General features: G+C 39.5%; 1 protein-coding gene and 1 long non-coding RNA gene across 11 annotated transcripts in view; one reads left to right on the top strand and one right to left on the bottom strand.

The window, feature by feature from the left end:
• The window catches only part of PALLD (palladin, cytoskeletal associated protein), a 193,411-nt gene extending 177,593 nt beyond the window's left edge, over positions 1–15,818 (top strand). For 8 of the 9 annotated variants that reach the window (XM_068681193.1, XM_068681194.1, XM_068681189.1 and 5 more), the window contains 7 exons: positions 2,757–2,906; positions 6,289–6,383; positions 10,282–10,414; positions 11,370–11,577; positions 12,295–12,460; positions 13,942–14,075; positions 15,058–15,818. In XM_068681193.1, coding sequence (XP_068537294.1) covers positions 2,757–2,906; positions 6,289–6,383; positions 10,282–10,414; positions 11,370–11,577; positions 12,295–12,460; positions 13,942–14,075; positions 15,058–15,230 — 1,059 coding nt within the window. In that variant the 3' untranslated portion in view covers positions 15,231–15,818. Of the gene's footprint in view, positions 1–2,756; positions 2,907–6,288; positions 6,384–10,281; positions 10,415–11,369; positions 11,578–12,294; positions 12,461–13,941; positions 14,076–14,179; positions 14,231–15,057 lie in introns of all 9 variants that reach the window. The other variant, XM_068681192.1, reaches the window with a different exon arrangement.
• On the bottom strand, positions 1,460–15,067 carry LOC137856155 (uncharacterized). 2 transcript variants are annotated; one of them, XR_011096236.1, is made up of 3 exons: positions 14,928–15,067; positions 10,260–13,694; positions 1,460–2,688 (listed from the first exon to the last, which is right to left on the bottom strand). It is a non-coding gene; the product is annotated as an uncharacterized lncRNA (long non-coding RNA). The 2 variants fall into 2 exon arrangements; XR_011096237.1 differs by lacking the exon at positions 1,460–2,688 and having other exon boundaries at positions 11,371–11,598; positions 13,588–13,694.
• Positions 15,819–25,844: the final 10,026 nt, after the last annotated feature.

Below are 25,844 nucleotides of genomic sequence, written 5' to 3' on the forward strand. Positions count from 1 at the left end.
GAATCTACCACACGTAAGTAAAACCAATCAATGTCAGTTGTTTTAAACCTAGTGGAAATGAGTATTGGACAACATATGTATGATGTTTGGATAGCTGGTTCAGTTAATATTTGTGTGTATTTCCATGTAATAATTCCTGGCATGTCTCTTGATATTTCTGATAAGTGCATTGTTATTGAATAATTGCTACTTAATGCAGTAGATTTCCAAGCAGCATTATGACATATGTAAAGCATGCAAGTTAAAACTCATTTTTTGCAGCTATGTTGTTACCAACATCCATTAGCATGTGTATATAAGCGATCAAATATCTCTTGCATCTCCAGTAAGTGCTCTGTCAGCAGACGAGAAGACATTACCAAATCTTTTGTTAGCACCGCAGAGTCTCTGCAAGCCTGCTGACAGACAAAATGGGAAACAAGTATAACCAGCTATTGAGGAAATGAAATCATTTCTAGTTACACATAATGCTTGTTAATATAAAAACCATACATGGTAATTAATTTTTAAGGGAAATTTCCATTCATTCTCTCCCAAACGTTCTCTATTGTGTTTTAGTGCAATTTAAAAGTAGACCCTTAACTCTTCCCACAAGTGAATGAATTTAGAGCTTTGAAACGTTGGCAAATGCGAAGAATGTACTCTGTATAATGCTAGCAAATGAAATTCTATTAGGAATTGTGCTTTGCTTCATTTTTACTGGAAAGCAGGCACCCTCTCCTTGCTATAAGACCTAAATTACCACTTCAGGAGTTGCTATGAGGAAAACTTTTTGGTTTTCCTCCTGCAAGCAGTCTGCCAGCAATGCAGCCAGGACAAATACAATTACCTTTGTAGCATGGTAAAAAACAGACCTGTCATCTGTTGTGTTAGTAATTGATCTTGCTTGTCAGAGAGGGACTTGTTCTTCTCCCTCCTTTGGCAGTAGTGGTGAGTCAGAAACACGTTGTATTTGGATGTTCCTTTGCCTGTCCCATCAGAGAAATGACTTCACAAGTGGTACCTTCAAAGTCCTGGATGAAGGCAGCGCATACAGCAACTCCGTCTTCTCCTGCCCCCCGCAGGCCTTTCTGGCCAGCAGGAGCATGCAGCCAGAAAGCTTCACCTGCTGGAGGGACAGGTGTCAGGCCCCGGTGGCTTGGCTGGGCCACCATGAGGGGCTCACTGGCCACCAGAGGGGGGCTCGGCTGGGCCACAGCCCCCGCATTCCCCCAGTGACACCTCCTCACTTGCACCAGCAGCCTCCCAGGGACATGCCCACCAGCAAAGGCGGAGCACAGCACCAGGGGTGAATTTAAGATAATTTGGGAGCCTAAAACCACCAGAATAACTGTTTACAGGGCAGCAGGGTGTGTGTGCACTCGCAGGTGATCTGAGGCTTTACCACAAAACCACCTCCTGCAGGAGCCAGCTTCACAACCCGCCTCCTGCCCTCTTGTGCCTCCGTGCCGTGCTCCATGCATCAGCCACTTGGGAATGCGTTTTCAGCTAAGGCTGTTTTAAAGAGAAGTGAGGGCTGGGGGTAAAGCTCTGTGCCTGAAGGAGGTTAGCTGAGCTTTAGGAGTAATGCACACTTCAGAAATGACAAGAAAATGATGTTTTACTCAAATACTGGTTTGGGGAGCTGACTACAGCCTGCTGTAATATTTTCACATGTTACCGTGTCTGCTTTCTTGCTTTCATGTTTCTTTCTTGTTTTCAGCAGAATGCAGATTGGGGTTTGATCTTATTTTTAAAAGGAAAAAAAAAAAAAACAAAAAACCACCCAACCCCAAAGTCAAAATATTTGAATCTTTTTTTTTGCCTCAAGTCTAAGGCATTTAAAACACATATGTGGTGTGTGTGTGTAATTTATGGATTACTGTAAGATATTATTCTACATACATCATTTTTTGGCTCATCAAAAGTAGATCTTGGGTCAGCCAGAGAGTAAAATTGTGTATCAAAAGTAATGGAAAAGTCCCCTGTTTGATAGATAATTTAACTGGTCTGTACAACTTGGAACTCCACTGTTGTTGGCATGCAGCTGTTAAAGGCTGTCTAAACGCTGACTTACTTTGAAGTGCTTCCTGTTGCTATGTGAAGCTGTCGGTGTCCGTAGGTACCCGTCACGGCTGGGTGATGCTGAGGGGTTCAGTTGTGCTGTTACGCTGGGCTGGCCTCGTGCGTACGGCACAGCTCACTGGCAGCGAGCGCCCGAGTCCCTTCTGGCTTCTTGGCCTGGCCAGCCAGTGTAAAGGATATGCTGCAGATCTGGTGTTTCGACAGTGAGGTCATTAGTTCTGCTTAATTGATCATTGAACAAATTATTCTGATAATTACCCTGGTTTAGGTTTTTGTTTTCTGACAAGAGAGACATAGGTTTCTTAAGTTCTTTCTCCAGCTTCTTCAGGTTTAAGGGAAACAAAAATCTGATCTGGAACGTTTCTCTGTAATGACATTTATTTGCAATTCTTGAAATGTTCAGCTGCTGCTCTGCCTTTGGGATCTGCACAGCCCTTCGCACATCTATGTTTGTTACATAAATGCTCGTGCTCCAGTCTTTTTCCCCAAACCATTGCTCTTCTCTAGCTTGGCTTTTATTGAAAGCGGCTCACGGAGCGTGGTTCTGCGCTTCTATTAGTTGATCAAACCAGATTTCTTTCATTGCTTACCAGAGAAGTTTTCAGCAGTGAATGTTTGTTAGCCCTGTGAATTGAGAAACGATGACAGTGAGCACCTACCTCTTCTCAGCCATGCCCTGTTTTCTCCCGCAGATTTATTGGTTTAAAGATGGGAAGCAAATTTCTAAAAGAAGCGATCACTACCGAATTCAAAGAGAACCTGATGGAACTTGCTCGCTGCATACTACAGCCTCCACCCTGGATGATGACGGGAATTACACTATTATGGCTGCTAACCCACAGGTAAATGAAGGTTTTGCTCCAGAGCAAACATGCTTCTGAACATGAATCTTCAGAAAACTATCTCATCTTACATATGCATAATTTAATTAACTGATGAAGTCACCATCAAGTATATAAGGTTAGATTTCTGTTTTCACCTTGCATCAGGAGGGTGGGGCCTTTCTATCTTCAAGAGATTATCAACTCAACAGCTTTTTTTTTTTCCTAGGGCTTGAGGTTTCAGAGGGGATGGATGTTGTTTTTTAATCACTGTTCCACCATTTGTTTCAGCCGATAACATCTCAGTATCCTGAGTATGGATGGCGTATGTGTTATACCAGGGGGAAAAATCAAGCAGAAGTAACCCAGTCGGGCTGATCAGCTCTTTCATTTTTCTTCTGTTGATACCATTTTCTGACTGAGGCCAACTTTTTGAAGCGAGTGGGAGTGTATCACACCTCCACGTGCTTACATGAGGCAGTGATTGTGGCTCTGTCAGACAAAAAAAATAAATAAATCAGGCCCCTATTATATTGGGGGATGGTCTCCCATGTTGATCCCAAAGTCTTAACCAATGTTCTGAAATACGGTGTTACTGCTTTGTAGTGTTATTTCTATTTCACAGATCCAATGCAAGAGCATCCTAGTGAAGTAACTTTTTCAATCCACGTTTTCCTACAGCAGAGCAAACCCAGGGAAATTATTTGCACGTGAGAAACCGAGGCAGTAACATAACTTAGGGATATAATGAATTACTTTCTTCTGTAGCACCAAATAGCTTGCCAAGACCAGGGCTGCAAGTAGAATTACACTGTAAAATAACAAACTCTATCACTGAGACAGAGTTTAATCTAAACAGGAGTGTTGTGCTCTGTTATGAATGTTGCTAGGTTACTTAACATGACACTTCCATTTGTGCCGGGCTTTTTTACTGTCAATCCCGCTCGTGTTGCAGCGTGTGAATGTATGGATGAGACTGTGCACAGGCAATGTGGAAAGAGCTGTTGTAGTCTAGCCCCAATTCTACAAATTGCAGTGCTTAAATCTAGGTTGTTTAAACCTATGCTATTCCTCCATATACAAATAACAGAATAAAGAAATAGCAAAAGGCCGAGGGAATTCTTCAAGCTGGGAACTTTTACACATGGAAAGAAGAGCGTTGTGTTACGATACTTGGTAGCTAAATTAACTTAAATTGAGCAAGTTAACAGCGTGTTTAAAAATGATTTAAAAAATGCACAGATCTGCAAGTTAGGATGCAAATCCTGTTCATATTCCTATGAAAGTTGTTTTAGTGCATGTGCAGCATCTGCCTATGTAGTGTTACTGTAGGATCCAAAATCTTAGATAACTTGATGAATAAACTGCCTTTGAATTTGGGTGCTGACATCTGTCCCTGAGTAACTCATGTGAGCATGTTTAGGGCTTGCTTTTGAACATTTGTTATTCTGAGTAAAGCTCGTTTGATGACACAACAGTGAATTAGTCTAGATTATCAGCTCTTGTTGATGACACTAGTTTGTTAATGGTTTTTTAAATGTACTGAAATGAGGTGTTTTTGTACTGTTCCTAGTTTGGGGATTGAAAAAGTAGTTTTGTTAAATGATAAAATTCTGTCTCTGTGCTTTTTTTCCTCTTTGGAGAAAAAACAGAAGCATCCTTCTCTGGCTCCCCTAAACAAAACATCTGTCTGTTTCACCAAGCCCGTTATATTCTTCCTTCACAGTCTGATTCCCAAGCGAAGATACTCTTCTGCTATTAGCTTGCTTTTACTATGCATTTAACAGTACAGCGGAGGCAAAGACGGGCTGTGAGTTAATGTACTAGCCTTTCACACTAAAAGATCTGGATTCCAATTCTTTTAAGTCATCCCGAGTGGAAATAATTTTGGCATAGCTTCCTAAATCCTAATGGAAAGTTGTCCACATCTCAAAGCTATCACAAAGTTAGGCAAATTTGGCAACCTTTCCTTAAGAAAAGCAAAATACATGGATACTGGGGAGCTCCCATCAGGGTTCTGATGGACTGGCAGATACTTGCTAGACAGTTGCTGGGTTTTGGTCATTGCTATTAGGACCATCAAACTACAAAGCAAAAAGGCACGTTTGTGGCTGTTATAAATTGATTTATTTCCTTAAAGCAAAGGATTCTGTTCATTAAAACCCTGCCAGTTGATGCTGTCTCATTATCTGGACTAATACTAAGGAATTTATGTGTGTAAAACGACTTGTTGACATACCTTGGAAATGATCCGTGGTGGTTAATGCTGCGCCATTGCCTACAGTGTGAAGTGCAGTGATCTGGAATTAAACTTCTAACACCACTGGGGTTTGCAGAAAAATTTGCCATATAACTTAATCCAGAGCAAACTGACCCCTGACCTAGAAAAACATGAAATCTTGCCTGGTTTAGGCCTTTACTTACGGGCTACATCCCTTAACTGATCTCTTGCCATTAGCTCTAAGTATGGCCTCAAGCTGGGTCCTTATTTTCGCCTTCTTTCCTTTTATCTCATTCTCTCCACTTTGCAATAGGCACCCACAAGTCTGGATTTCCCGTACTTTCTAGGCCATCTTCTCACGAATCACTTCCCGCATTCATCACTTCCTTCCCATTCATCCCATAACTTTTCCAAATCTTTGGCTCCCAGCTGGTTCTTCCCTATCCAAATTCCTTAGTCCTTTGTGTAGCCTTCATGTATTGAGAGACAGAGATGATCCCAAATTGTGAGAATTCATCACCTGCCAGAAAAAAGATGAATATGCAGTGGGCCCAAAATAGAAATTCACTCGTTCCAGATGGTTTTAATGGTCTTGTAACACAAAAAAAGCTTTTGCTTAAGAAATTGCTGTAGGTCATGTGCAATGGCTTATTTTAACACCATTGTTTTTCTTGTGGACTAAACGGGTCATGGGAATAAAAGTGGAACACAAACTTCATTTCTACCAGTCCAGCAGTAATAACAAGGCCATTGCCTTTTGAAGGCTGCTTGTGTCCCCGGTGAAATTGGTTTCCATGTGCCATACACAGAGAACCCGCCCAAGTGCCCCCACATCAGTAACTTAGTCAATGTACTGTAAGACTTAATTGCTGGTGGAACTACTGCTGAGGGCTTTGTTTTGGTTTTAATGAAAAAACTCTGGGATAATAAGTAGATGGTAGAACATTTAACTTTATTACAGTCACAGTTATTTCAGTCTGTTTGGTGTTAGATTGCAAGCTGATACAATAGTTTAATATCTGAAGGTATCTTGGCAAATGATTTTAAGTAACTTTGTGAAAGAAGGGATAGTGTTGCCGACCCTGTAACAGGTGGGCAACAAAGAAGAGAGAAGGTTGAACATTTATTAATATTACATGCTTTTAAGTATTTTAATTTTCCTCCTCTCCATCATCATAACAGGGCAGAATAAGTTGTACGGGAAGGCTGATGGTTCAGGCTGTAAATCAAAGAGGCCGCAGCCCTTGGACATCTCCTGGCCAGCCTCATATCAGAAGGTACTTTGTGTGGTTTTTTTTCTTCTCTCAATAATATCTGTTTTGAAAAATTGCTATGATGAAGAACTTGATTTAAGAAGGTAAGGTAGCCATATGGCATACAATAAGAAACCTCACCTCTGCTAAAAAAAATTTTCAAAATGTGCATGCTAAGAATTACAAGCACCCTCTGAAATGCCATGACTTTAAAGTATCTTTTATTTTGCCTGCCTCCTCCTCTCTTGGTGGTGTTCACTAACTACTCTCACATCTCTCACGTTAGACCGCAAGCTGTTAAGAAAGACATTGTCACTTGCGTATTTTTTAAAGCATCTCACCTGGCTAGGATTCTCTTGGGAGCCTATCCTTTCTGCAGCTTTTAGTAAGCATTCGTTTAAAGAAACAGCAGAAATAACTGCAAGCCACATCGTTTATTAGAGTTGCATTTGAAATGTTTTAGTATTTTGGTGATTTCAGTTTAGGTTCTTACAAGGAATTATGAGTCGGATATAAAATATTAAACTTATCTTCGGTGAGGTTTACAATTATTCATATACAGAGCTTTGGTTTATGTTTTTGGACCATATAAGGGAATTTTCCCTTCAAATACTTCTTTATTTTTCATTGCCCAAAGCATTTATGAGGCCATTAAGCACAGCCTAGACATCTTCAGACGAAACAAAAAATTCATTTTGGTTACCCAAACAGAACTGCTTTCAACAGAGTATAGGGCTCTGGTTCAGTTGCCATAACGAGGCATGTGTTTTGCTTAATGGTCACACAGGCCAGAGAAGCTCAATGTTGCCTAATTATGACATGTAGAATAGGTGTAACTCCCTTACATCTGTGTGCAGCAAAGAAACTCACATTGCTCATGCAGTAGTGGTAGTAGTTATGTGCTGGAGAACTGTACGTAGAAGAACCTGGTAACTAGGAAGTGTCTGGATTTTAAAGGTCTCATCAATCTTCTGCCCTGACCAAACGGGGCTTCCCACAGCCTTGAAAGTGCTTCCCAGCACCTCCTGGGGAGGCGTTCCACAAGCCCCCTCCCGTGCCTCAGGTCTGGGCCTGTTGAGCTCAAAGCACTTGCTGGGGCAGGAGGGAATTTCCTGCCACCGCTGCGTTGTGAGAACAGCCCAGAAAAGCTACGTCCGGTTGGCGTGGCCTGTCCAGTAAATAAGACACACTACACCTGCAAATAATAGGTAAAAATGAAAAGTCTCTGATAATCCATGAAGGAAGAAAATGCCACGAAGAGTCAGGTTTCAGCTGAATTAGTCAAATGCATGATGGTGAGAAAGGGGAAACGACTTTAAAAATGGGGAATGGAGAAAGGAAAATAGGTAAGGGCAAGGGAACACTGAGCAGCGACACTTCTGCTCCTTTCTGGAGGATAAAGTGCAGATGGATCTCTTTCGGCAACAGGCAGAACCCAGGGGTAATAACAGGGAAGGCTCCTTTTGCAGTCTTGCTAAATGCAATTGAAATCCAAGGCCACTTATAGCTGGTATTTTGCTTTTTAATTGCTGCAAGCACTCAGGTGCCACTAGAGCTTTACATGGGTGTCCAGTAAAGTAATGAATTATAAACCGGAGATTTCCATACAGCAGTTTAATTAAAATTAGGGCAATTACTGGGAATTCTTATTTCCTGTACAGGAGGTCTGTTTCTGCTAAGCATTCAGCACAGTGCTATTTCTGTTCAGCAGCTTTTCCCACTACTCCCATCGCCCCATTCTCCCCGAGACTGATGAAATTCGAGCATGTAACACATTCCTACGACAGACTCCCACCATCAGCTTCTCTCCTGTAGCATACCACAGTGCTGCGCTCCCCCCATGCTATACGATTTGTCACGCATATTTCTGTACACTTTTGATAAGTAATACTCCTGTGGCCTTATAGTGTTTTTTTTTTTTTTCTGTAAGTTTTTTTTTGCTTCATGGCAACAAAAACGTTTTTACAAGTGTAATTATTATCTTAATGAACTTTATGACTTGTTACACTGTTGACAGGCTTTTTCCTGAGGTATTGTTAATCTCCTACTGAACGTGTTCTGGCAGAAGAGCTCTCTGGTTTTGTTGTCTTCACTACTTTGCAGCCGTTTTAGACCATTTAGAACTTCCTCTACTTGTCTTTTCATTTTTAATGTCATATTTTTCTGAAATTTGCTTAGCTTGCAAAAATGACCTTCTTAGCATTCTTCTGGGGATGAGGTTTTGAATTACCTGAGGTGTACCTAGCTTGGTAGACATCATGGTGCTCAACACTGCAGCACCCACGTAGTGCTGAGTGCTCTTGCAATAGCGCTGCAGCCACAGCCCCAAACAAATCATTTTAAAGTGCATGGGATTCAAGGAAGATTGGAAAAAAAAATGCATTCCTATTGCCCCTGCTCTCAATTAGAGCATTGATTTAAACTTGGTCTCCTTTATCCCAAATTTTTGATGATTATCACGTGGTCTGTCATGAAGTGTTCCCCAGCTTGCTAGTGTGCACTGTGCCACACCACCCCATGGCGTCTCCCCAGACACATTTAGACCATGATGTCAGCACTGCTGCTGCAATTTGCTGCACAGTTTAATGCCCACATTGCAATTCTTAACAAATCTGCAGCTAATCCAAGGGTATTCCTGCCTATTGCGCTTTGTCATTCCTAGACATCTCAAGTACTTGGCTCTATTCATTTCTTTTCCTTTCTTTATATATTTTTTTAAACCACAACAGGTTTTAGAATAAAAATAAATGGTTTCACCTCTCAAGGTTAAGGCTTAAAAGCCATCTACAATTTTAGGGGTAAATTTATAAAGAGGCAAAAAGAAATGCATTCTTAATTTCTGACACTAGACCAAACAGCATGCTGATTTAGCTTTCCTTTCAAATCTGTACTTTTAAAAACCTAGTTAAGATTCAAGAAAATACTATCATTAAAAAACTGCTTTAATGACAAACACTAAGCCTCTTTATTTTCCACTTCATCTGGTGTAATTTTTTTCCCCCTGCTTTGATCGATGCTGCCATTTTGCAGCTGCAGCAGTGAGGTGGTGGTTTTCAGAAGTACTTTCACGCTTCTATGGTGCTAGTTAACCTACTTGGCTCAGCCTCACAAGGCACTGAGAAACACTCGTCACTTGGACCTTTAAGTTGTCCTTTTAAAAGCAGTACCTAACCTTGAGTAGCTTGCACTTGACTAGATACCGTCATTTCTAGCAGGTCTTACAGAACTAATTACCAAAAGATATGAATACAGCTTTTTTTAAAAAAAATTACCCATCCATCTTTCAGCCCAGCTGCATGCGTATGAGGTATGTGTATTGGCAAAAATGGTTAGGGACTCGCCAACTAGAACAAAACATTGCTTGTGAGCTGCAAAGCAGGAGCTACTGAAGGAGCTGTGGGCGTGCCCAATGGCAAAAAAGTGAGGTGCTTCAGAGCTGGCTTTAGACATCTGAAAAGCTACATAAGCATTAAATGGGGAAAAACTATCCAGAGCGTTACATTTTAATACACAGAATTTGCTATACAGCCTTTGGTGGTGCAGAACAAGAGAAGATGAAAAATAACCAAGTGTGACGTGAAAAGTCTCTTCTCCACTGAGATGAGTTAGCTTTTAGCTGCTGTTGTTTTCTGAAAGGTAAACATAATTAACAAACAGCACACACATTGTCTGCTGTAATCAGCAACAGTGAAGGGTTTAAACGCACAAGACGCTAGAAATGAGGAACTGAAGCTGTGCGCTAAGGTTTGCCAGCTTCTTTTATTTGTATTGCAGTGATTTAAAGACTAAACAAAATGTACTCTCATGTATAAATATATGATTATTACAAGTATTCTGTAGCAAGATTGCTGTCTAGATGTTTCTAGATACTTCTGATTTAGTGGAAAAAAAATAATTTACCTTTATTTCATGTTATTTTAAGACCACGATCTCGATCAAGGGACAGTGGTGATGAAAATGAACCAATTCAGGAACGATTCTTCCGGCCTCATTTTCTGCAGGCTCCTGGCGACATGACTGTTCAAGAAGGAAAACTGTGCCGAATGGACTGCAAGGTAAGCGTCAAGCAAAGGACAGCAGCTACCTTACCATAACCTTGGCTGAGTCAAAAAAAACAAGTTAGATAAGATTTTTTTTAATGCTATTTTACCTATTTGCAGTATCAATGGGATAATTAATCTTGCTGCTTATCAGCAAAAGTTGACAATAAAAACTTGCTCCAATGAAATGGCTGCAGGCAAATCTTACAGCTAACAGAAAGCTGATTTTTAGAGTTGACCTATGTTGGGGTGTGGGGGGAAGCAGCAAACACCATAAAGACAGTGCTTTTCTATTTTAAGTCCTTTTACCACTTCAGTTTCGATCCTCTGTTAGTTTCAGACAGTCTAATCTTGATTTATGACTTTGCCTTGCGGAATTAATTAAGGCTTGGACTTCTTCTGTTTGCTTTCTGCTGGTACATCTGGGAGAAGCTGTTTGTTTTTGAGCAGTACCCCCAGCAAGTGGCACAGCTTTCAGCAGTGCCGGACTCGTTCACACAGTCCAAGTATAAACTAGTGCAGGCAGCACTGTCACTAGGTTATACCTCAGTGCAATGGAATTTAGAGTTCAATAAGTAGTCAGCTAACATCTTTTTGTCTGCAAGTTTTCCACAAGAAATTAATTCAGAAAGGAGTATCTTTTTATTCCACATGAAGAGCAAACAATGAAAAATGACAAAAGGTGTCACCCTGCCTTTTGTTTTGCAATGTATTATTATTTAGATTCTAGCGTATCTAAACACCGATCTGTTTTCAGTCACACCCATAAGACATCACGGAATTCAGGGAGTTGGCCAGAAAGTAAGTAAATTAATACAACCGAGTCAATGTGTAATGCAGGGTGGAATTAGTAAATCTTGTGGTACACCTGCACTAGCAAACAATCCCCAGCTCCTCTGAGGTAACAAGTCAGGACTCCTCCAGTGCTCTGCATGGCTAACAGTTTCCCACTGTTCTGTTCGCACCAAAGGTTAGCGGGTTACCAACTCCCGATTTAAGCTGGCAACTTAATGGAAGGCCCATTCGTCCCGATAGCTCGCACAAGATGCTGGTGCGTGAGAACGGCGTGCACTCCTTGATCATAGAGCCCGTCACGGCTAGAGATGCTGGGATCTACACGTGCGTTGCCAGCAATCGAGCTGGTGAAAACACATTCAGCCTGGAGCTCGTCGTTGCAGGTAATGCCTTCATGCTGAGCACTGCACGAGGAAAAGCGAAGTGCTGTCAGATGATGTGGCTGAGGGGCAGGGGGCTAAGGCGGGGGAAGCGCGCAGTAACGGGACTGCAGCACACGTCTGGGCGGCACGGTTACGTTCTGTGTTGGCCAAGGCTGGCTGGCACGTAACCTTCGGGCACGCATGTAGTGACGAACAGAGAGCTGTCAGCCTGAGGGACAGCTGAGGCCACAAACCAGACTTCACCCCAATGTGCTTCTTATTGGCAGTTTGTGCAGAGCCGTATCTACCTCTGGGTTGCTAGCATGATGTGATTTGTGTATTTCACAGGATGTGAGATTAATGCCATTCCATCCTTCTGGCAGAGCACTTCCTTCTATAATTAAAGGCTCATCCTTTTATGGAGTATGAAGGCGCACTGTTTAACAAGCACGGTGCAGCCAATTAATCTCGTCTTCATGCTCCACATTTCAGTTCTCCTGGGGGCCGGGGCGGGGGAGGAAAACACTCAGCTCTATTAGAGCTCACTTCTCCTTTATTAAAATACTGGTGTGGCTGTAGTCTTCAGAGGAATCAGGGTTGGACTTTGTGATTAATGAAGACAACGCTTAACTTTCCTGCCACTTACGTTTTTCATTACTGTTTTTTAGCATGCTGCTGAAAGAAAAGCTCACTTTTTAAAGACTAGTGTCAACATTTCTGCGATTTTTATTTCCACAGCTAAGGAAGTACACAAAGCACCTGTGTTTATAGAGAAACTACAAAACACAGGCGTGACTGAGGGATTTCCAGTGCGACTGGAGTGTCGAATCTCGGGGGAGCCATCACCTCAGATATTTTGGAAGAAAGAGAATGAGTCACTCACACACAGCACTGACCGAGTGAGGTTAGTTTGATTTACAGTAATCTCATCATGCATCACTTCAATATTGGTTGATCCTGTAATACAACCGAAAAACTAGAAGATAAGAGTGCTTTGGGTGAACAGCAGGTCATAAATATTAACTAGTTACTGTAATACCTTTTGACATTTATTCAAACTTGCAGCCAGCGTGGTGGCTGAGCTAGAGTTAAAATGTTATCTTTGTTTTCCAGCCTTGGACTTGAACAGCTATCTTTACACTTTAAGCACTGTGTAGTGGTCTCTTCTCTCTTAGAACTAAGACTTAGCTTTACTTACAAGCCCAGGTTTTCTGCAGTAAAATTTCTCTATCTGCTTCTTAGCAGAGACATTGATACTTAACTCTGCTGTGTATTAAGCAAAAGAGCTTTCTTGAATGACAGTACTGGGATAGCTAAATATCCATACCAGTGCAAAATCATAACACGGAAGTAGTGGAGACACTAACGCTCCATCTCTTCCTTCTCCCTGCTCAGTATCCTGACTGGTGGGAGCTGATGTGTGCTCCGTGTGGCCCAAAGTTTAGTTATGCCCACTCAAGTGGATCTAACTCCATGAGACAACTGAGGGTTTTAAAATTTTACAAGAGGTAAATGCTTTATGCAGGGCTTTATGCACACTTTTCTCCAGCATGTAGTAAATGCTAGTTCAAGCAGAGTAATTATGCAGCATCTCACTTCTGCCTCCTGCATTCTTCAGCACGCCATTTTCCCATGCTCCCTCTGGGAACCAAGGCAGCTAAATGCTGAACCCAACTCTGCTACTACAACGTGTGTGTGTCTCTGAATCCAGCTATGAGTTAGTGCTGGCCCTTAAATCCCCAAAATCATCTTTATGTAGAAATACTATAAGGACAGTGGGAAAAATGTCATTATATAACTTTTTTTGGATTGTAAAATCTTTAAGTTTGTCACCAGCATTTGATTGCATTTTGTGAAAACACTGAAGAACAATTTTAATATAAACATTTTAATATAAAAATTTTAATATAAAAAGAAAATTTTGATATAGTATTTAATATAATACTTAAAATTAATATAAAAAGGAACTCATTACTGATATGACACTAATAAATTCTTGGGTCTTCAAAATAACTACAAATATTTCAGTACCTCGTTCCTCATGTGAAATCTGTCGTCCTTTTCCCACAACAAAGTCTGGGTAAGTTCTGACATCCCCACTACGTCTATGTGACTTCCAGATGTCGTAACCTGTAATTCTGAAAGAGAAAGTGCTGCACGTGGTTTTGCTTTTTAGTTTTTCAATACAGGATATTAAACTGCCAAATTGTGGAGCATATTCAAGGTTCTATTTCCAACTTGCTAATTTCAGAGGAAGTTTTATATTAATTGGAAGTGGACTACAGTTAATTATAACTAGGATTGGGTCTGTGTACAAGGACATTTAAAAACAGTCTATGCAGGTTTGCAATTCAAATCGTAATTTTCTACTTTTCTTTTGTTTAGCATGCACCAGGATAACTATGGCTACATCTGCCTGCTTATTCAGGGAGCTACAAAAGAGGATGCCGGGTGGTACACCGTTTCAGCTAAGAACGAGGCTGGGATTGTGTCTTGCACTGCCAGGCTGGATGTTTATAGTAAGTGGCTTCCTTTTTCATTGATCCCCCAAAAGCAATAGTTCTCCAAGTTTTGGTTTGTTCGCAGAATGGTTTACATGGGTCTCTTTTTCTTTTGTTTATAGTTTCTCCTCAATAATAACGATCCACATCAAGACAACAAATGCTCTGTCAAAGTACTCCCACCATCTTTCAGATACCTAAAGCAAAATGAGCATGCATGCTTTCTATTTTTGCTTAGTATATTATAGCTAATTAACAACAGATAACGGCATGATAACATTAATTTTGTGGATCATTATTACTGTTGCTCTGCTAGCACTTCCCTAACCTTTTGTATTCTTTTATCCATTAGTCTGTAATACACGGGTGACTACCAGAAGTGTAGTAGATGTAGTAGTAGTAGCCTTTCTGCTTAATTATTCAGTTTGTTCCAAAGCAGCCCCTTGCACAGTGACCATTTTCTTAAACTAAAATCCATTATCAGTCCTCATAACAAGAACAAAGGAGGTGAGAAAATTGGAATAGTAAACAATAGTTTCAATGACTTGTGAATTAGAAACTCCGCTCAGCATTCTTCTGCATACAAGGGGTGGCAATGATTTATTTTCCCAAACAACAACCAGATCATTTCTTTTCCTGACCAACAACCATCCCTAGAACAGGCCTGTCAGTGTAATATTAGTGCACAGACATTAATACCTTGCTGTTGCCCTTATCAATCATACAAAGAAAGGTAGAAAGCAAAGCCAAAAACGCAAAGGAACAAACAGATACTTGGTTTTTACTAACCACATTTGATGGTGAAACTAGATGCTGAGGAAAAAAAACAAAAAAACAAAAAAACTACACCAAGAAATGAAACAAACTTACCTTTGATGTGATGCTTCTCAGCTGCTCAGAAATTAGTTATCTCCTTCACAAAGGGTTGACTGTGCGTCTGGTATGCTTTGTTGCAGAGGTCAAGATGTCTAATTTTTTTTTCTTTCCTTTTAATCTGTAGCTCAGTGGCAACAACAACCTCAGACAACCAAGCCAAAGAAGGTGCGGCCCTCGACCAGCCGATACGCTGCACTTTGTGACCAAGGACTAGACATCAAAGCAGCTTTCCAGCCTGAAGCAAACCCAGTCCACCTGACAATGCAGTCTGGTTTGGTAGAGAGCGATGATCTGTAGACCCGACCTGCCATTTCCATCATTTTCTTTCAAAGCAGAAACACTGAAAGCCATTGCCTTGACCAATGATACTCCTATGTCACTTTATGCAAAGGCAGACACCTTCAAGTACGAAAGATAAACGACAAACACAATAACCATATATTCCTTATTCATTATACCAAATTAGAAGAATAGGTAGATTATTAATAGAAATATACACATTGCACAACAGATCACATTCACCGATTCCTTATACCTAAGTTGCTTCAGCTCTTACGAATAACCCTTTTCATAAAGGCCAACCTGCATCAGTGAGACAGATTTTTCAGAAGAAAACACTATTTATCACTACTTGTCTTCGTAAGCCGTAAGTAGATGCTACACAATCTTAATGGTGCGAGACGTTTTATTTGAGGCCATTAGATCACAAGCAAATTAGAATGTATGGTTATCTATAGCTCTGAAATGGCAATGCATTCTGATAGCTACAGTGAACAAGTGCAATATTGTAAGAAAAAACAGGAAGGGACAAGGAAAAGAAACGTAAGCAAATGTTGTAACTCTGCAACCTACTTTTTATTCTACAGTGAAAAAAAAAACAAAAACCTTGCCTTAAGTGCCGTTAGTATGGACAATTCTATAAAGCAACATTGATGCCATAATTTAAGTTCTTCTGTATTTTTCCTTTCTGCCACCTAGGAGGAAGCTTATGTAAAACATACAGCAAAGATTACTTAAGCGTAAGTAATTTAACTTCTTCAAGCTAATGAAGAAAAAGAGCTGACATGTCATAAGTCTACTCCAGACTATAAATCTTAGTTACTAGAGGAGAAAAAAATGCCGGCAGTATGAACCAATGCAGTAGGTTACTGCAAGGGGTGGGAGGGGGCCAGGGCAAGAGGTTGAAACTCTGCGGATTTCCCGAGGACAGCCTGTGACCTCGTAATGCTCCCATGGAAGAGTCTGAAATTCTAAGGTGAGCTGAAAACTAGGGAATGTACGTATGGGACGTCTGATTGTTTAGAGCTTGCGTAACGCGTATGAGGATTTTAGAAATGCATAGTAAGTGAGAAATGGGTTGAGACTGCAATAGGAATTCCAATGAAAAGTATACACCATAGGTGAGAAGCTCGCATATCTGAGGAAGCAGAAAATGAAGATGGACAAAAGCACCACCACAATGTGCGCCATTTTTTCTTCTTAACATAACACAGCATATGTCTCTGGTGGACTTTTTTTTTTTTTTTTTTATCCTCCCTATTGTAGGCAAACTACAGCTCTTTAAATGGGTGCAGTCTGTGCACAGTAGATGAAATGCCTTAAAGCTACTTACAGAATGCAAGGCAAATCCACATCAAACTGGAGCCCTACCTAGTCAGACCTGATAAGGTAGTTTTAAATTAGAACCAAATGAATTTTGGATGAGGGGGAGGGAGGGATGGAAGAATTACTAGACCTGACAAGAAAAATGAGCATTTGATGGTACGAGCATACTTTGCTATGAAAGGAAAACACTGTATTCCTTATATGAAGCACATATATGGTATCTTTCATTATTTATAATAAAAGTGTTGAAATCTTTTATCTCAGTTCAGTTATTCAGAAGTCCTGTACTTAGTTTTTTTTTTAATTTTGTAATTGTGTACACCATATATTGCATTACTGCTATACGTGTATTGCTTTGTAAGTACACAAAGTTTGTTTTGTTTTTAGTGACTAATAAACCTTAGCACATAAGTTAGTACTATTCTGTGCAAGCTGGTGCAGGATATGACCAGTGCTGGGGATCGTTACTCTAAATTAATGTCATAGTCCGTCATATGGGAATAATCTGATTATATTCTAGAACAAGTATGTCATATCATTTGCCAAATTTTTCACAACTGTGACATGCTAATTTACTTTTTTTGTTTAGCTTCACTAGCATTATTTTGCCACCTTTTATTTGTATTTATAAAAATGTACTATCATTACTTTGGATTGTTGTGCTGGTATAATGTGGGTTTAACATCAATAAATATTACACAAATAGAAAGCTTTGCTTCTGGTAAGACTATTAACTGTTTCACTACAAGATTGAGAAATTTAAATGTTATGAATACAGACGAAATGAGGGCTATACAAAACATCTACAGCTGACTACAATGTGTTTGTTTATCATAATGCTGCCCTTGTGACCGTAAATCTTGCTAAAGAAAACAGGAACATGACCCTTAAATTCTGAGATACTTCTGTGCAATGGAAGTACCTGAAGATGCTTTTTTCCCAAGACGCGACAAAAGGTGTAGTTTTCATATCTAGTAATTGCTATATGACATAACCAACAACTGATTCTAAGTAAAGGGCACCATGCAAGTGCTGTTAATTTGGTTTAAGAACAGAATTCTGAAAAGGTAGCAACAAAATTAAGCAAAAAAAGTGTTAAGACTTACATGTAAAATCCTGAATGTTAACTACCTTCAACTTCTCTCCTTTCTGCACAAAGATACGGGGAAAGCTGTAAGATAATCAATTTTTTCTTTTAGATTTACATTTTAAGCACTGATCACTACAATTATCAGCAATTGAGTACTGATGTTAATGACCTACAACTGAAGTCGATGGAGTTGTCTGCTTACAGTAATTTTGGGTTTGGCTGAGAGTGAAAAACTCAGACTGCTCTTGTGAGCTAGTTAAGATGAGGTCATCATCACTTTTTGCCTCTGTATATATGTACACATACACACACTTATGTAGTAAATCACATCTCTAAGCAGCAAAGTTGTTTTTATGAAAACATTCAGCAGTGCTGTTACTTAGTTACTGGGACTGTTTGGGTTTACAGTTCAGAGATACAAGTGTGGCACAAGAAAAGTGACATACTTTTCAAGCCAAGAAAATGGAATTCTTGGAAGCATCAAAGTAACTTTCAGCATTTTACTCTCCCTCCACAAACTCCAAGGACAGACAGTATTATGTGAAAGCGTACTTTTAACGCTTTATTGGGGGGGGGGGGGTCGGAATTCCAACCTTTTGTAAGACTGCAAGTTTAGCTATGGGAAGACTTCCAATTATTTAGGAAGCTGATCAGTCCAAGGCTCAATACACCATTCTGGATGCTGACAAAAACCCCTTTCAAGCACCAAGAGTGATGTGCAAAATTCCACATGCATGAAGGGTTTTTTGTTTGTTTCCAGTTCATAGCATACCTTAATACAGCACAAATGTTTATCCTGCAATTTCATGACAACAGCAACTAACATTAAAAAAAGTTTCCACCCCAGCCAACTGGAGGTTGGGGATCAAACCAAATTACAGTCCAGCATGAAGCCCCACCTGATGCACTGTACATGTAGTTTCAGTCTCTGTTACCCCTTTCAAAGGTCATTTTCATTCACTTTGTATGCTAATAAATGCCTGGATTCCCCAGATGTGGGGAACTGCACCCTGAGCTCTGCAAACAACCCAAACAGATTTAATATATGAGTACGCCGTGAGCTCATACTGCCCACCATGTAGTGGTGCTAGGGGAACCAGCTATGGCTGTGTGACCCATCTGCCAAACCCACAGTTTGGAGTGTAGGTAAATTAATGCACAGTTTGGAAATGCTTCCTCAGCTTATGCGTTTACAACATACTCGTGTCTCTGCCTCACAGTTCAGCTGTACACGCAGGCACTAGAGCCTGCTCACATTTTAGCTAGTTCTCCTGACCAGGCCAAAAGCAAAAGCCCCTCCCCTGCACAGCATTTCTATTTGAACAGAAATGTAAGCACGTAAAACACATCAGTCAGATGAAAATACACCTCTTGTCCCAAGAACTTTACAATCTATTCCACACAGCACACAATATTTTTTAATGTGTCTTAAAGCTAGGAACTGTAATACAAAATTAAGCTACAATTTGAATTTTAACATTGTTAATACATAAAATAATCCCATACTGCACTCAGTCTCTAATAAAATGTGTTGGAAACATAATGCTCAACTCACATTTACAGCAAAAAAACAGATCACAAGAGGCAGTACCTGTACAGCCATGTCAGCAGCTATCAGGAGGAGGATGAACGATCTTAAATCCAACAGTAGGGAGGAGAAATTCTTCCTTTATAAAACAACTGCACTGCAAATAGGTAAATCCTGGGGAAGGGTCAAGCCTTGCAATTGCTGTCACTCACAGTCCAGTTTTGTAGTAGCAGAAACAGGCCAGAAAACAGCTGCAGAACAAGAAAAAAAAATCACTAAAAAAAAAAACAGCACATGGCCACTAGTCAGAATGATTACATCATTTACAGCAGGAACACAAATATCACACTAAATGGATTAGGGTGTTGTTTTTTTTTTCTGATTTTTTTTTTAATGATTTTTTAAACCTGTAACTAAATGCATTGTCAAGCTTTTTTTGTGATCTCTTTACCCAGAAATCATATAGGTATTGTACAAAGATGAACCTGGGGTACAAAAATGGATTGCCAAGGCCAGGACCCTTACATGTTACTGCACAAGGTGTTAAAATTACTTATTTCATATAATTATTATATAATTTCCCATACAAACAGGTAACACATCACTATCCTGTTAGAGGTGAAGAACTAATGGATTTTGATTTTGGTGATTTTTTTTTACATGCAGTATTTGTCCAAGCAACCGCTAAAGTTATTTGTAGGAAAGTGCCTGTCTAAAAGCAAGCCTGTTTTACCACACTATTCCATAGTATAATGTACCACACTACTTCTAATTATAAACCCACTTCCTCCTACAATACTTTAGAATCAGAGTCATTGAACATTTTTTGTAAAACACAATCTACTATAGAAGTTTTACCTTTCTCAAATTCAGGATTAGCTTAAACTGTACAATCCCTGAGCTTTTATTACTTTATGTAATGTGTAATAAAAAAAAAAAGCAAAATAAAATGTAATTCTAACCGTACAACCGTTCGTAAAGCCAAACATCTTGAACTGTACGTGAATGCTGTCATTTGAGGTATGCAACAGCAGCAGCTTTCAAGAATTTCACTATGAAAAGCTCCAGATCCACTTTCCACTTGGAAAAAAAAAAAAAAAGTGTAATTGCATAATGTAGATTTCCAAATCTAAAAATAGCATTTTAATACTAAATAGGCTCAATTACTTGTTTCACTCTAGTGTGTTGTACTCAAAGAGCATAGAACAGATACAAAGCTTCAATAGAATAGAAGAAGACTTAATAGAAGCTTTCACAGAAGAATGAAGTAATTCTTAGCTTAATAAACACTTGTTCCCTTCCAAGCATTTTTTTTCAGAGCACCAAATCCATTAAACAATCAACTCTGCAAAAACAGAACAAAGGTTTAATTTATTTGATTCTTAGTGTTTTCTTGCAACATACAAAAAACAGTGTAAGAAAAGGCAAAGCTACCACTACTAACTGTCAACGCTGTAACTGAAACAACAGATTTCTGGTCATCCTATGCATCCTAAAAATGGAGATGGGTTGATAGTGTTTCTAATCACTAATTCCTAGGACAAACACATCAGTTATCTGTGTTTGCTCAGGGCAACGACAAAACAAAAAGAACATAGCACCTTAAGTGGGGGGAAAAAACATGTTGATGACCAATGCATTTCCACAGCCCTTGCTTCAGAGTTCAGATTTGTCTGGTCTGATTTTGGCAGAAGTCAGAATCCAGAACCAATGTTATGCTCAATGTGGAAACCTGAGGAAGCTTACACAGAGCATTACTAAGCAGTTACTACAACAGAAATCTAGTTCCTTCTTACAAAGAATAATACTGTAAGGGTAGCTCAAATGAAATGTCCTTTTTAAGAGGCAAAACTAAGTTCGCTAATTATGCAATGCAAGTAGCTGTTCCTAAATACTTCTCATTAAATAACTTCTTATGATCAGAACTCACCTCACGTTAATAATCTGGTACTTTTCGCTCTCGTTGAAATGGAAGGATGCCGCCTTGATTAATCTGCGAGCAGTACGGGCACATGATAAGCATTCCTGGAAGCAGATAACACAGGCATGGTCATTAGAAAGAACGCACCATGGTGCTAACAGAAATGACGATTTTACAGAAAACATAGTGAACAGCTTTGCAGAAACATGCAGTAAATTCCTCACCCATCTAATATTTACTGATAAACAACACAGCTTTGCCGTATAGAGGAAGGCTTAGCATGACCTCCACTCTGGTATGCTGAAAATTATGGTAAACTATAAAACTACATGTGGGCTCCATTCCATATGCCTTCCAATAAGAGCTACAAGAATACACAAAGAATGGATGCAGTTCCAGTCTACTGCTGGCAGAGCCATCTCATGATTGAAATTCATGCTTATAGATAGACTAAATGGCCTCTACATAAAGCACATGCTGTAACTACTGTTTCTTTTTCCTAAAGCTGCAGGAAGCTTTCAGTAGAACAATACAAAGCTAGCCAAAAGAAAGAAGAAAAAAAAAAAAGATAAAAAAAGATAAAAAGTCACACAGACAACAGCAGAAAGTAAAACACATTTTAACAGGTCTTTAACATTTGGGTGGAGATGTCTTTAAAATACAGTTTCCAATGCAAAAGTAAAACATACTTCCAGTGCACTCAGAATTTGAGATACAGAGCTGTGAGATCTGTAAACCAGAATTCACAGAACATCAAACTGCTTCACTAACATACGTCAGCAATACCATATAATCCCTTTGCAGTTACCTCTAAAGAAAGTGTTCCAAATGATGCAGCAACTTCAAACCCCTCAGCATGATACACATGCAAGGCCACCTAAACAGTGTCAGCCAGCAGCCTGGGAAACGGTAAGCTCCATCCCTGCAGCTCCACTGGCTCAGAGGGGTGTTGGCTCAATGACACCTGCCCCCATGGCCCACTTATATCATTCTCACTATACATGCCCACAGATGAATTCAAACATTTCCAATTATCTCTCTTTTCCTTTTAATCAGCCTTGCCTTTCTCTTCTGAAACGTGGTCTTGTGTTCTCATGAACTCATTGTACAATTGCTATCAGTTGGATGTTTTGTGATCTCTGTTACCAAAACTTCAAATTTTAACATATTGCTAAGACAGTAATGAACAAGACTAATAGTTGTCACTATTTAGTAGCTCATAAAATAATTTAGAATGCAAGAAATTCAACTGCATGACTGAGTAAGCTCAGTAGATGGAACATAACAACAAAAAATACAAATACCAGCAGCCCCTGAAAACATGTCAAAAACTACTCCAGATGCTTCTTTAAGGAGTGACTTTGTATTATGAAAATGAGCCACCTATTAAGCATACTGACATGCAGTGCCTAAAAGATCCAAACTTGGGTATGATGATACCAGGTAGGATTTCATGTTTTTTCACTTGTATGTGTACAGGGCTTAGTAAGCAAGGATTTAGTAGTGGGGGAGCTGCAGGGGGGCCTTTGTGAGCAGAGCCTAGCAGCTGCCCCATGTCAGATCAGAGCCAGCTCCAGCTGCTCCAAAAGGGACCTGCTGCAGGCCAGAGCCATGCCAGGGAGAGACACTGGTTGGGCCTCTGGAAGAGCAGAGTTAAGGAAGGAATAAAGGGGAGCGAGAGAGTGGTATGGTGGAGCTGGGCTGTCCGTTGGTGTGAAACCAGCACAGTATGGAGTCTCAACATGTTTGGTATTATCATATCCAAACTGGCAATTTGTAGATTTTGGCAATTTACTGGCAAGTAGCCAAAGCAACCTTAGTTTTAACAACTAAGACAGAAATACTAGTTTTTATTTCAAAATATGAGACTATGCTGGTAAAGTACACCAAGGAAAGAAGAAGAAAAAAAAAATCTATCAGAATTGGATCTGATGTATTTAAAAATAGAGTGGAAAAAACAGACTGTCAGTTCCAATGTTGTATTTCCATGAAATGAACCAAAAATATCACAGAATGTAAAAGATATGAACTGTTAATATGAAAAATAAAAGCATATAATAATGGAACAATTGTAGTCATAGTCACGCTGATCTAAAGATGCTGGGCACAGTACAGATAATATTTGTTACTAACTTGGCTACTAACTATACAGCAAAAAGAAGCCTTCAGCACATGAGCATATGGGCTGAAATTAAACATGTGTGGGTGAAAAAAAAAAAAACGTAAAATGGGGCTTCAGCAGAGGTCTTACTTCTGAGGCACTAAGTACAGCCAATGCTCTTCAAAGACTTCTCTCCACCACTACATCAGCCCCACCTCTTCAAACCAATTGATTACCTGAATTAAGTGGTGCATCTGATATTGGAAAGCTCAGTTTTCATCAGCTTTTCTTAAATGAACTATATCATGCTACAAAAAAAAGAGGGAAAAAAAAGGCTCATGCTACTGCAACAGGCAATAGTCACCTCATGCAAAACAAGCTCTCACACTATGCAACAGATCAAAGGAGGAAGATCTGTCCAATAGCTATAATCATTGCATTGCATGTTTTAACTGTATTTAATGTACTAGGTCGAAAGCAGGGATTTAGATATCCACTTTCTATTCAGATTTCACTGAGCTCAATATTGAAACCTTTTCCATTTTTAAAAATCACTCCTTACATCCACAAACAGTCCCTGTTATATGGTTTTGGATTTTACACTGTTAACAGTAATGCCAGTGTCAACTTTGCATCTACACAAGTAATCCACTTCCCTGGAACTACATAGAGATATTAACCAATTCCCCATGTAATAATGCCTTAGGATAGACTGCCCTCAGGAGGCTGAAAATAGATCTCTTCATGGGAAGAACACATCAACATTATACTCAGCACATATTATATGCTTCTGTTACGATAAAAGAAAGACTGCAAAAGCTGTTCCTCAGTACAGTTCCTACTTACAAGCTGTAATATTAAAACAAAACGGCTAAACAAACAAACAAACCACTCTCACCAACATTATATTTCCTGTTAGAAGCATCTACTGACGATAAGCAATTGCAATGCCTACAAGGTAGGAAAAGCCTGATGTAGTCAGTTTACTACAGCAAGTTCTAAGTCACAAATATTTTTCTTAAGAGAGAAGCAGGAGAAGTAAGGCTTCAATGACTGATCCAGGAGGAAAAAAGAACACGATTTTTGAAAAAAATAAAACAAATAAAAAAACAATAGTAAGAAGAGGAAAGAGATAAAGAGATTCTTTAGGAACTATGGAATAACATGAATTTCTAAGAGTTCATTCTATACCAACACAGTAGCAGAATGGTGGTACTTAAAAAAAAAAAAAAAAGAGATTATAAGAGAGTTCTAAGCAATGTAGCAGGTGGAAAACATAAGATGAGTAAGAACACATACCTTCACTTCCAATAGCAAGAGAGTCACAAAAATTCTGCATGTCTAATAAGAGAGTGGACTGAAGTTTTCAAAATGGAAATAAGAAACCATGGTAAGTCAGTCAAGCACAGAGTCCTATTCAAGAAATGTGCACAAAAAAAAAATAAAAAATTATAAATAGCTTGGCATAAATGCTAGAAGCACATGATGGAAAACCTTAATTTTGTTTTTAATCAAGGACAGCGATGCAACAAGCATACCAGAAACATGATGGAAGCAAGACAAATTAGGACATGATTCAAAATTATAGGAAAGTCATCAAACCTGGTATCAATATATTAACTCATCAAATCAAACAGGGATTCAATTTCCAAGCCTAACAAGGTAAACACTGTTGTTCGACTGTATTATTACCACACAAACTAAGATGATGGCAGCAGCCATGACATCCTGCAGAATATCAAGGATTCTAAGGCCAGCAATGTAACTGTAATGAAAGATGGCAATTATCAGCAGGCTGGATAAATGTCACAGCAGAGATGCCAAGATTACATTCTTTTAATGCATGGTTGTTTCGTGCAGCCAATCAGCGACCCCCAGCTTTGGCTGTGGTCCCAAGACATGATTCAAAATGCTATTTTCAAAGACTGGCTATGTGATGGTAACTGACCAAGTTTATTAATAAAGACAGCAGTCCTCTACTGCAGACTTCCAAAAAAAGGAACAACATAAGGAAATATGTTAAAATGAAACCAAAAGGATAAGTCAAAAAAAAAAAGAAAAAAAAAAAAAAAGATGCAATGCAATGCATAAAGACAACACTGAGGTTGTATGCACTGAACTCTGGTATGAAGACTTTAAATACAGAAGCTCAAATTAAACAGGGGTGGGGGAAGCTAGCATGGGTTAAAAGCTACTAGAATGTAAAAGTCACCCTTCAGAAAAACAGTAGCCTAGCTTTAGAAGTCAAATGTCATTTGTCATTGAACACAAAGTTTACAGACAGCTCGGAGTTTAAAGGAATGATTTGCAAAAGCACATAAAAACTGAGCACCTTAGGAAAAGGTTCTTAGTAAAAAAGCCCCTGACCAAAATAAAAAGCTGAGTGCTCAAAGCAGGCAAGGTCACAGAGAAAAAATCCCCAATCCCTGAACAAAACCCTATGTTAGTTTCTAGTAGCATGCAGGAACTTGGGTAGAACCTCAACAGGCAACTTGTTGGAAGTTTTACCCCTCACAGAAAAACATCAGAAAGGTCAGGGCTTGCGCCTCTCTTGGATTCTTGACCACTCTTGGATTCTACGTCAAATCAAGTAACTGCAGCCTGAAACTTTTTGGTTAAAACCGATCCATTATCAAATGAGTGGAGGCTGGCAAAAATAACACCAA

This window comes from Anas acuta, chromosome 4 (assembly GCF_963932015.1).
Source record: "Anas acuta chromosome 4, bAnaAcu1.1, whole genome shotgun sequence".
NCBI classification, from domain to species: domain Eukaryota; kingdom Metazoa; phylum Chordata; class Aves; order Anseriformes; family Anatidae; genus Anas; species Anas acuta.